Source organism: Giraffa tippelskirchi, chromosome 2 (assembly GCF_054371585.1).
Source record: "Giraffa tippelskirchi isolate mGirTip1 chromosome 2, T2T-mGirTip1v1.2.pri, whole genome shotgun sequence".
NCBI lineage: Eukaryota > Metazoa > Chordata > Mammalia > Artiodactyla > Giraffidae > Giraffa > Giraffa tippelskirchi.
In genome coordinates, this window is record NC_137276.1 from 73,209,285 (window position 1) to 73,221,329 (window position 12,045).

Sequence of the window (12,045 nt, forward strand, 5' to 3'; positions counted from 1 at the left end):
TTGACAATTTTGGTTTGATGATAGAGAAAGCTTTCTGGCAAAAGCTGTGTCTAAGGCAAGGAAGCTAAGTCAAATGGCAGAAAGGTTCAACTTGGTCCTACCAGACCAAAAGCAAAAGGAAATTCACCCTTCTGGGAACTTAAGTGTCATGTGTACCCACTGCCCAAAGAGCAGGAATTACATAATTCTTCAGATATTATACTTAGGCAAAGTGGAGAACTGAAGTAGCATCCAGAACTCTGGTTTGGCTATACCACTACTTCACAATAATGCAACACTATGCACATGCCTAGAAGCCAGGCATATACTCAGTTAAGTCGCTCAGTTGTGTCTGACTCTTTGCGACCCCATGAACCACAGCACGCCAGGCCTCCCTGTCCATCACCAACTCCCGGAGTCCACCCAAACCCATGTCCATTGAGTCTGTGATGCCATCCAACCATCTCATCCTCTGTCGTCCCCTTCTCCTCCTGCCCTCAATCTTCCCCAGCATCAGGGTCTTTTTCAATGAGTCAGCTCTTTGCATGAGGTGGCCAAAGTATTGGAGTTTCAGCTTCAACATCAGTCCTTCCAATGAACACCCAGGACTGATCTCCTTTAGGATGGACTGGTTGGATCTCCTTGCAGTCCAAGGGACTCTCCTGGGTCTTCTCCAACACACAGTTCAAAAGTATCAATTCTTCAGCGCTCAGCTTTCTTTATAGTCCAATTGTCACATCCATACATGACCACTGGAAAAACCATAGCCTTGATTAGACAGACCTTTGTTGACAAAGTAATGTCTCTGCTTTTTAATATGCTATCTAGGTTGGTCATAAGTTTCCTTCCAAGGAGTAAGCGTCTTTTCATTTCATGGCTGCAATCACCATCTGCAGTGATTTTGGAGCACAGAAAAATAAAGTCTGACACTGTTTCCACTGTTCCCCCATCTATTTGCCATGAGGTAATGGGACCGGATGCCATGATCTTAGTTTTCTGAATGTTGCACTTTAAGCCAAATTTTTCACTCTCCTCTTTCACTTTCATCAAGAGGCTCTTTAATTCTTCACTTTCTGCCATAAGGGTGGTGTCATTTGCATATCTGAGGTTATTGATATTTCTCCTGGCAATCTTGATTCCAGCTTGTGCTTCCTCCAGGCATATACTGCCATTCAGTAAATATTAGTGGAATAACCAATTGAATAGGAAAAAATCTCGAAAGGTGTCAATTGTAAATGTTGAAAGTAATTATCATCTCTTTGTTGTTGTTCAGCTGCTAAATTGTATCTCTTTGTGACCCCATGGACTGCAGCACACCAAGCTCCTTTGTCCTCCACTATCTCCCAGAGTTTGATCAAACTCATGTCCATTGAGTCAGTGATGCTACCTAACCATCTCAGCCTTTGCCATCCACTTCTCCTTTTGCCATCAGTCTTTCCCAGCATCAGGGTCTTTTCCAATGAGTTAACTCTTCGCATCAGGCGGCCAAAGTATTGGACCTTCAGCTTCAGCATTAGTCCTTCCAATGAATATTCAGGATTGATTTTCTTTAGGATTGACTGGCTTGATATCCTCTTATATAGCTGCAAATTCTTGTTTTTCTACTATAAATATGTGTTATTTGTATAATAATAGTTTAAAAATTGTAGCCTCAATTTTCCAGGAAATTACTGATTTTAAGCTGCAGTGAGGGCAAAGATGGGCCTGGATTTTTCTGGCTTTGTAATTGCCACGCTCAGCTTTATCATGAGCAGTATAGCTACAACCCTTGTGAATAAGTTCCTGGAAGACTGGTCCTTTTCAGAATCTGGATCAAGTTAACACTTTCTAATCAGTGGGTAAGTAACTACTTGGTTCTCTATGCAAAGGGCTTAAGGATCACAGCATGTGATTGTTGTCTTGCCAAATTTTTTTAGTTTTCAGATGAAGGAACTGAGTATAGAACAGTGGTTGGTTAGCCTTGAGCAAACCAGTAGTGAAACTGGTATTAGGATTCAGCTCTTCTAACTGTAAGCACAATCCCCATTTCTTTCTATCAGTCAGAAATCCAATAAGGAACTGGTGGCATACCTAACTGGGTGATTGAGGAAAATTTAATAAAGGCACTATATAAAAGGTGTGGGCAGAGTTGAGATGACCCAGCAAAGGAAGCGAAGCACTCCAGGTCATGCAAAATGGAGAGCTCTTACATTCCTTGGCCTGAGGGAGACAAGAGTGGAAGCAGTGATAGAACCCAGAGAGATTAGGGGTAAAAAGAAGGTGTCTGATGTACTGGGGCCTCAGTAGAGGGACACAGTCCATCTGCAGCAACCAGAGAGCCTGGTGACAAATAGCCCAGCCTCATTCTTTCCCCAGCTGGAAACCAGAGGTCCAGAGAGCCTGTTGATTCAGTTCAAAGAGGTCAACATCCCAGGACATAGAGCAGTGAGGAAGGATGCAGGGTGGCTTTGAGGGGCCTGTGGAAAATATCCATCACATCTGGCCTCTAGAAAATAACCCCAGTCCTATCTTTGTTCTCACTTCAGCTTAAATCATTAATAACCTGGACAATTGAGGTGACATTTTTTAAAACTATTATTATACAAATAATACATGTTTATAACAGAAAAATCAGAACAATGCAGCTACTTAAAAAGATTATAATTACTTTCAACTCTTATGATTGATACTTCATTTAAGACTTTTTATTCATTCATTCATCCATCCATTCATTCATTCATGCCACAGACATTTATTGAGTGTCATGTGTGCCTCCCTGTTCTAGGCATGTGTATGTTGGAATAAACAAAATAGACAAAAATTCCTTCCCTCAAGGAGCTAACCCTCTAGGAGGGAAATGTCCCAATAAAGAACATAAATAACCAAAATGACAATATGTGAGATAGTGGTTAAGGGATAAGAAGAAAAATAAAGCAAAGGAAGGAATAAGAGTGGTATGGGGGAGATATTGTAATTTTAAATAAAGTGGCCAGGGATCTTTGTGGTGTGAGTGTGTGTGAAAAAGAGGGAAAGCCAGTGAGCAATAACCACCTGTTTGTAGGGCTTTTCCTCTGGCTAATTGCTGAGTGTTCAGATAATGGAGAATGTAGGTGGTGTGACTTCCCCCCTCCCTCGCAGTTTCAAAATGTCTCTCTTTAGATTTTTTAAAGGGCAACGCTTTCTCCATTCCTTACATTAACCATTTAAAAAGTGCCATTGAGATCGTCAGTGCAAGTTTATTAGCCAAATTATTGGTGTCTGACCCTTTCTAGCTGGGTGACTTGGGGGAAGTCATTTAACCTCTCTGAGCCTCAAGTTCCTCATGTGTGAAAATGAGGGTTTTGGTGACAAAGAAGGAAATCAGATTAGATCTGAGATAGACCTTGTGCCCAGCACACAGTTGATGGTCAATATATGGTGGCTGCTTTCCTTCTCTGGACAAGGCTGCAGAAAAGGCATATTCTGGGACTTCCCTTGTGGTCCAGTGGCTGGACCAAGCTCCCAATGCAGGGAACCCAGGTTTGATCCCTGTTTGGGGAAACTAGATCTCACATGCTGCAACTAAGAGTTCACATGCTGCAACTAAGCATTCACATGCTGCAACTAAAGACCCGACATGCTGCAATGAAAATCAAAGATCTCACATGACGCAACCAAGACCTGGCACAGCCAAATAAACAAATAAAAATAAATATTAAAAAAGACAAGTTTTTCTAAAAGTGCAGACTTCAGATCCACAGAACTGAGGACTTTGCCAAACAATCTATTAATAATAATAGCTGGTGTTAACTGACAACCTATGTACCAGGCAGAAATTTACTTGTGTGTCTCACTGCTGCTGCTGCTGCTGCTAAGTTGCTTCAGTCGTGTCCGACTCTGTGCGACCCCATAGACCAGGCTCTGCCATCCCTGGGATTCTCCAGGCAAGAACACTGGAGTGGGTTTCCATTTCCTTCTCTAATGCATGAAAGTGAAAAGTGAAAGTGAAGTCGCTCAGTTGTGTCCGACTCTTCGCGACCCCATGGACTGCTGCCTACCAGGCTCCTCCGTCCATGGGATTTTCTAGGCAAGTGTATTGGAGTGGGGTGCCATCGCCTTCTCCAGTGTGTCTCACTAAATCCTTGCAATTTAAGATGAGGTGATGGAGGCACAGAACCCCTTGCACAGGCAGTAGGTCACAGAAGCAAAGCTTGACTCCAAATCTGGCTGACATCAGCCTGTGCTTTCTTTACCAGGTGCTGTGCTCCTCCTTTCCCCTGCCCTGTCCCATGAGGAAGAGTCAAGGATGGATGGAGCTGGAGTGTAGGGAGGGATTTTCTCATAATTCAAAAGCCCATGAAGATCTCTGGACTACCAGGTAGGGACCATTTATGACCCTGGGAAAACTTTTACTAAATACCATTGATGCAGTGGTTCTGAAAGTTGGAAGCTGGACTGATTGCCTCTGAATCTCCTCAGTAGTCTTTTTTTTTAATACAAATGCCAGGACTTTATCACTTGAAATTCTAGTTAAATAGGTCTGAAGCAAGGCTTTGAGTGTTCATATTTTTCAATACGGTCCCAGGTGTTTCTGATATGCAGGCAGATTTGGAAAACACCTCCCAAGGGCCCAAATTATTAATAATAATGCGCCTTGGGACTCCTCTTTTCTCTTTGCCTGGTTGCCACCACGATCATGAATGGATAACTCTTCCCAATGGTAGTAAGCATGGTAGGGAATCTAATCCAGGCTTCATCTGAATATTTTATAAAAATATTAAGATGATATTCCCTTGAAGCATTAAGAGGAGAGACTCCCTCTTGGTGAGCTCACTACTCAACATTCCTTGGCCATTGAAAGAACAGTCCATCAGTTGTTCTACTCTCCAGGTCACATCTTCTGTTAATATAAGCACATTATGAGAGACCTTGTCAAACATTGCTGAAATCAAGGTACACAGTGTCTGTGCTGCTCCTTTCACTAAACACTCTAGAAGCCCCAACCAAGCAAAGTAGAGTTGGTTGGCATAACTCTTTATCAGTGAACCCATACTAGCTGCCATATCAGCAACTTCTTTTCCAAGGGCTCAAAAGTTTTTTTTTTTTTTGAGAAACAAAAAAACCTACTCTTTTCTTTGTAAGTTTCCACAAATGTGAGCTGGAAAATGGTGTTCACATCAGTTAATTGTAAAGTCAATTTGGGCCCCAAATGGCATCATTTAGGTCTCGGTATTAACATTTCTGTCAAGAATAAGGGCTCAGGTTATTGGCATGTCCAGGGACTTTGGAGAGAAGAAAGTACTGGAATAACTCTAACCCAGTGGTCTCAAAGTTGTTCATTTACCACCTTTCTTTGATAATCAAGAGAAGAGACAGCTACACAGTCATTCATATTCAATGTAGATCATTTAGTTAGTCTACACTGACACCTTTGGGTCCATACCCATCCTGTTACTTCCTTGATGAGAGCAAATGAATCTGACAGCTCTCCTCCTCCATCACAACAAACATGGAATCAAAGCTCCTAATTGGGAGGGAGGTTTCTTTTTTTAATTGGTTTATGTTTTTTGTTTTATTTTATTTTTTTGAAAGATTGATCTTTTCTGACTTTTGGGTCTAGGGTGGCTGTCAGTTCCTTATGAGTCTTCAAATGCCCCAATAAGTACTTTGAAAGTGAATTGTATTGCCTTAAGGATATGGCTTAATCAGCATTGCCTTATATATCTGATCTGTATGTTACCTTTCATCTTGGTGCTCATGTTTCTTGACCTGAGTTAAGCCTCTTCTTTGGTTTATTTATCCTAAAGTGTCCTATTTATATAAAAAAAACCCAACATGTTCAAAACTTACAGTATTAATACCACCTTGAAGAAGTATTCTTTACTTTAGTAGTAGATTCACTGTGTGACCCCTTAAGTAATGAACACAGCCAAGAAAATATATTTAAATCAATACTCTCATTTTTGTAACTGTCCATATTGTATATGTCATTGTATACATATAAAGATAGTCTTATCATCATCCATTAGTTACTTTTCTTTCTAATAAATTAACAAACCCATATATTCTTTGACCTTATTTAATAATGGTTTTGGGTTATTTTTTCTGAACATTGCCTTTTAATCATTGGAGAGCATGTAAAAATGTTAAAGAGTAAAATCATAGTCATAATCTATTGAAGGCATTTACATCAGACACTAATCTCTAAATGTCATACATGCATTAAGTTATTAAAACTACATTTTAAATTATGACACTATTCTATAATTATTATTCTCTACCTTTAACCATTTTGCTTTTCTTTCTCAACTGTCACCCCAAAGCTTATAGCTCAGAGAAAGTCAGTTTTTTCCCTCCCTTGGAATAAAAAGAATTCCAATATATTAATAAAGTACTTTTTTTACATCCTAAGTTAACTTGAGTAGGGCTGCATGTAAACATTAGTCTTTTATGTTAAGATTGAAAACTTTTATTAGGTCTTTGTTACTATCCCTGGAGTGGGATTTAAAGATGGCAGAGGATTACTAAATTCATACGTTTGTTCATTCTTATAACAAGAATTTATTGAATATTTACTACATGTAGGACACTGTGGTAGACATTAGGAATACAGAGATAAATAACACACTCCAGATTTTCATTCAACATTTATTACAACAAATTACCTAAGTGCAGTCTTTACTTACACCACTGGGGAAATATCTTGATGCATTTTAGAGGCAAGTTCCCTCTGCCCAATGCAGGTCCTTCTTCCCTGATCCTCCCTTATTCTTATTTGTGAACTATTCTTGAGGAGCACCTGAGTTTTTATTGACTTAGTTTGTGATCTGTCATTCAGTCTGGATCCAGCGCTCTTGGTGGCACAGAATCCATTTAATCTCCCAGCCCTACTGCCAGAAGACTCTGCTATGTGGATTCCTTGCATTGCATGCTTTTGAAGTACCCAGCATTTTAGAGACAGAGGGGATTTTACCTAAAGACAGAGATGGTTATCTGACTCAGTGCAGATGCTAATTAAACCATGATGCTCTCACCCAGTCCAGAGGTCATGACCTTCGCTTGGATGGTCTTTCTTCCAAACTGGGCAGACAGTCCAGCCTTGTGATTTCTCTGAAAAACTTCAAAAATACTGTGTCTCTGCAGCTTCCTTCTACTTCACTCTTTGACCCAATGTTTGCAACTTAATTTGTAGAGGCTAATTCTTGTAAAATAAAAATGCCCTACTTAGCCTCTGATCTAGATGTAGGTTGGATTTCCAGCAACCATGGAAATAATTGGGAGGGAGAGTGGTGGAAATAAAACCTCAGAGCAGCCAAAATAGCAGACGTCAAGGTCATGCACTGAAGCCCATGAGATTTTTTTCTGTTTAATAGACTTCTAGGCCCCATGTTATTTTCTTATTGCTGTTGTAACAAATCACACAAAATTTTATGGCTTAAAACAACACAAATTTATTGTCTTGTAATTTTGGGGGTCAGAAGTTTGAAATGGGTCTCATTAGGCTAGAATCAAGCTGTCAGGAGCACTGCATTCTTTTCTGGAGGTTCTCAGGGAGAAGCCACTTGCTTGCCTTTTCCACCATCTCACTTCTAGCTGCCTGAATTCCTTGGTTTGTGGCTCCCTTCCATCATCAAAGCCAGCAATGACTGGTCGAGTCTTTCTCTTATCAAATCATTCTGACACTGACTCTTCTACCTCCATGTTTCACTTCCGAGTATCCCTGTGATTACACTGAGCCCAACCAGTAATTCAGAATAATCTCCACTTCGCCGGGTCAGCTGATCAGAAATCTTAATTTTCCCTTGCTGTTTAGCACAGTATATTGAATATACTGTCTCTAGGAATTAGGACATGAACACCTTTGTGTTGTCACTTCAGTCGTGTCTGACTCTTTGCGACCCTATGGACTGTAGCCCACCAGGCTCTTCTGCCCAGGGAATTCTCCAGGCAAAAATACTGGGGTGGGTTGCAGTGCCCTCTTCCAGGGGATATTCCCTGACCCAGGGATTGAACCCAATTCTGTTAAGTGTCCTACATTGGCAGGCAGGTTCTTTACCACTAGCGCCAGCTGGGAAGCCCATGGACACCTTTGTGAGGCCATTATTCTGCCTTCCACACCCAGGCTCAACTATACATATCTTTAGTTCATGGTAATACAATTACAGTTATTTTATGTATGAGCTTTTAAAGTAGGGAACACTGTGAGTGGCGGACAGTAGACACAGTTGCATCTACCATAGGGGAGGAAAGCTAAAAGCCTAATGTCAGAGAACAGATCAAAATTGAAAATCAGCCACAGAACTAGAAAATCACAGAGTCTGAGGTTTCAGAGAATGGGGAAAATTCTCTCTACCATTTCAGTGGTGCCTGGGAGTATTTTGTCTTATGACACAAAACTTTAAACACTGTTCATAAATATAACTCTGCCTGAGTCATTAAGAAAATGTTTTATTCAGTTTTAAAAACAAGCAGCACACCACATTTTTTAAAAGAGGATTTTACAAAATGAAGCTATAAGATACCCAGCAGAAATCTAATGAGTATTCATCTGATTTCTGAATGAGAAGCATTTTCTAAGCATGAAAACAAAGAAAGAAATGAAACAGAAAGGGAGTCATATTTTAATATAAATAGATACTAATGTTTACATATTTAAAACAATGTCAAATTAAGAGATAAATAACAAGCTGTGAAAATTATTTGTCACAAATATGACATTCAATAACCTTAACAGAGTTCATACAAATCAATGAGAAAAATATTAAGGCCACAGAGAAAAATGGGTGTGTTATGTGTAGACAGGTCATAGGAGAATAAAATATTGGTGGTAAATTAGTATATATAAACATTCAAATTCACTGGTAATAAAAAATGAAAACAGTATGGCAGTTTTAACTTATCAAATTAACACTTTTTATTTTTAATTTTGTTATTATTGTTTTTTGTGTGTGTGACTACACTGGGTCTTTATTGCGACAAATGGGCTTCTCTGGTTGTGGCTCACAGGCTCTAGAGCTCAGTAGTTGTGGCACTGGCTTATTTGCCTTGCAGCATGTGGGATCTTAGTTCTCTGATCAAACCCTGTCCCCTACATTGGATGACAGATTCTCAACCATTGGACCAGCATTGGACTTTGTAGACTCTGAAGCTAAGATGATGTGAGTCCAGTTTGGATGAACTTTTTAGGGACTATCAGGACAATTCTAGCTGGGTGGATGATAAGGTTATGATTGGGTAAGTATGAGGCTCTGTGTGGTAGCTGTATCCTTTGAAAGACTTCAAACTCTCTTTCAAGTTGCCAGATTCCTGTCCTATATCCCATCATCAGCCCCAAGCCAGTGAGTGCCCAGAGTCTTTGACCTGCTGAAGGTTTTCCTTTCTAAGCACAGTGTGCCCAATGGGAATGGGACTTTCCTGGCAGTGATCTGAAGGGAGACTGAATGTCCAGCTTCCTGCTCCAGATTGCAGAATAGTGTGCAATCCCTTAGTCACACCTGTTACATCTGAGCTGGTGTGACGAGGGAGTCCATTGCTAGGAAGTAAATCTTGTGTTAAAAGACAAAGAATACACATGGACTCTCAGATCCTGGAGCCTCTGCCTCTTTTCTGTGGCTTCACCAGATTCTCTCCTAGGAAGAGGTGGAAATGGGGAAGAGGGAGAGGAAGACTGGTGAGAAACATATGCCATCCTACTTAGATTCACAGACCCCCATGACTCCAGAGTAGGCTGAGAGCTTCATGACCATCTCATCCAGTGGCTTGTGGATATCTAGGGTTTACTGGACAGAGTGGCCTTTAGGGGATCCTCTAGATCCATATTTACCACTTCAACCACAGCAACTCTGCTTTTTAATATATTGGAGATGCAGGTTAAAATTTTGTTTGAGAAAAGACACCTGCTGCTAAAAGAAACAGCTGAAGACAGAGGATCTAGTCCAGCTGCATGCATGAATCTCTGCAGCAAGCAGTCATGCATCTTCTTAGACCCCTCTAGTAACCAGGAGCTCATTACTATTCCATATTTGGTTGTCTGTTATGTGAAACAGAAACCTGCTTCCCTGAGCCATTTGTCCCAGTTCTGCTTTCTGGAGACAGATAGAAATAGTTTAAACCAATTTCCAACTTAAAGCTTGGCCAGCGCAGGGGCTTGGTCAGTTTTGTTCTTTAGTGCATGCAGGGGGAGCTTAATAAGTAATTTTTGAATAAATGAATGGATGAGTACCTTCATGTATCTGCTGTAAGATCACCAAATGACTTGGGTCTTAAAAAGGGATACAACCTAAGGGGTCACGAGATGCCAGCTTCCCTGTCCCTCTTCGGGCTATCTTTTCTGCTGAAGAAGTCCTGGATAGAGTGCCAGTGTGCTAAGGATCACTGGAGAAGAGGCAAAGACCTTTGGGATTTAACTACTTCTGCTTAGTGTTTCTGAAAAAAAAGCTGAAACAGAACTATTGCATAAAAGCAAAGTTGATAACCGTGAAGAAAGCTATCAGCCTCTTGTGAGGGAAGGAAGCATGAGGATCATGCTTCCGTGCCCTCATCATCAGGAGTCACCAGTATTGTAGGGCTTGAGGTGCACTGGAAAGTCCCATCAGCTCCCGTGATAGGACCAGAAACTTCACCATTAGAGAGTCATTCCTTTGGGTAAAGTACTCATCTCTGCTAAATGTAAACACTGGTTGTATTGAATTGCCAACACCTCAGAGAGAATAAGCTGATTAGGTTGTTTTCTTTAAGGATAAGAGGCCCTCAAGATACTGAATTCTGGGGAAGAACTCAGAGAGAAGAAGCAAAGGCAAGTGAGCTGGAGGGGGAAAAGAAAGTACTTTCGGTTTGACTTGACACATGCACAGGCCCCCCATAATCTGCTTTCCCATAGAAAAGGCTATTTGGCACGGGGTGTTGGCCTGGTTCCATACAAATCTTTTGAAACTTCAGAAGAAACCTTCTCCCACTCCGCCCCACCATTGTGCATCTCCCAGGTGAGTTAAAGTAATACACTCAAACATGTTGGAAGATGGATGTTGAATGTGTTCAAATGACTATCAGGTCACTGGGGAAGGTGTCCAAGCTTGCCTTAGGCCATTCTCTCACCGTAGAAGGGAAAAACCAATCCCTGACAAGCACATGGCTGATTATTAGCCGTGTGATGAAGTGTTACTTCCTGAACAGGACATTCACAATTCTTGAGAAACTCTTTCTCAACCAGAGTGAGTGACAGTTTTAGAAAATGAAGGCCTTTGTTTTCTTCCTCTATGTGTGTCTCCCCGCTTCCCTGAACTTCCCCCACGTCACACACCCTACCCTAGAAGGAAGATTTGATTTGGGAATGTGTGTGCCCACCCTTTGTGGGGAGGCAGTTAGAAAACTGCAGTTTACCTGCCCTGATAAAACTTGAATTACCCATACAGACTTCTCTTCCATGGTCCTTGCAGCCAAATGTTGCTTTTTTTTTTCCTTTCCAGATAATGCAAGTAATATCATTATCCATGTGGGGGTGTGTTTACTATTCTGAGATCACATTAACATTACTCATTTAACGATCAGCAATGTTTTGAAACCAAGTGTCTCACCATATCCTAGAGTGGGATTTTTTTCTCTACTGATGCTTTGATTGATAAGGACTGTTTATGACCATGACCTTTAAGATGCACAGTTTGTGGGGTGTGAGACTGGGGCAAAGGGAAGAAAGGGCCATCCAGTCAGCAGGATCAGTGAATGCAGCGCACACCTCTTGGCAGGTTGGATGCTTTCTGTACTGGTGGAGGGCTCAGGAAGCTGCTCGAAGCTGCTCAGACTGAGCAACTGAGACTGAAACTGACTGACGCTCTCAAAGGTGGCTTCTTGGATTTTCAATTCCGGTTGATATGAAGCATGATGAGGTGCTGTCTTCTCTTACTAATCAAACACGGGATCAGTGCCTGTTTTACGCCCTGCGCGCAGGAGTGAGAGTAAAGACTAATAAGATGTCATTCCTCACCCTGAACTTTTTCTAGCAGAGAGACAGACATGTAAATAAGCATGGTAGATACCAGACAGATATCCTGTGGCAGATCAGAGAAAGTAGTCAGCTCCCTAAGGAGAGGGAGAGGGGAAGTTAGAGAAGGC

General features: G+C 41.2%; 1 protein-coding gene across 8 annotated transcripts in view; it reads left to right on the plus strand.

Moving 5' to 3' along the window:
- LOC145537959 (uncharacterized) overlaps positions 1-12,045 on the plus strand; it is a 475,282-nt gene that overhangs the window by 156,633 nt on the left and 306,604 nt on the right. For 5 of the 8 annotated variants that reach the window (XM_081569007.1, XM_081569005.1, XM_081569009.1 and 2 more), the window contains 2 exons: positions 4,194-4,315; positions 10,675-10,732. The exons of 1 other annotated variant lie outside the window; for it this stretch is intronic. In XM_081569007.1, coding sequence (XP_081425133.1) covers positions 4,194-4,315; positions 10,675-10,732 — 180 coding nt within the window. The remainder of the gene's footprint in view (positions 1-4,193; positions 4,316-10,674; positions 10,733-12,045) is intronic. 2 more of the 8 variants (XM_081569010.1, XM_081569012.1) reach the window with 1 other exon arrangement.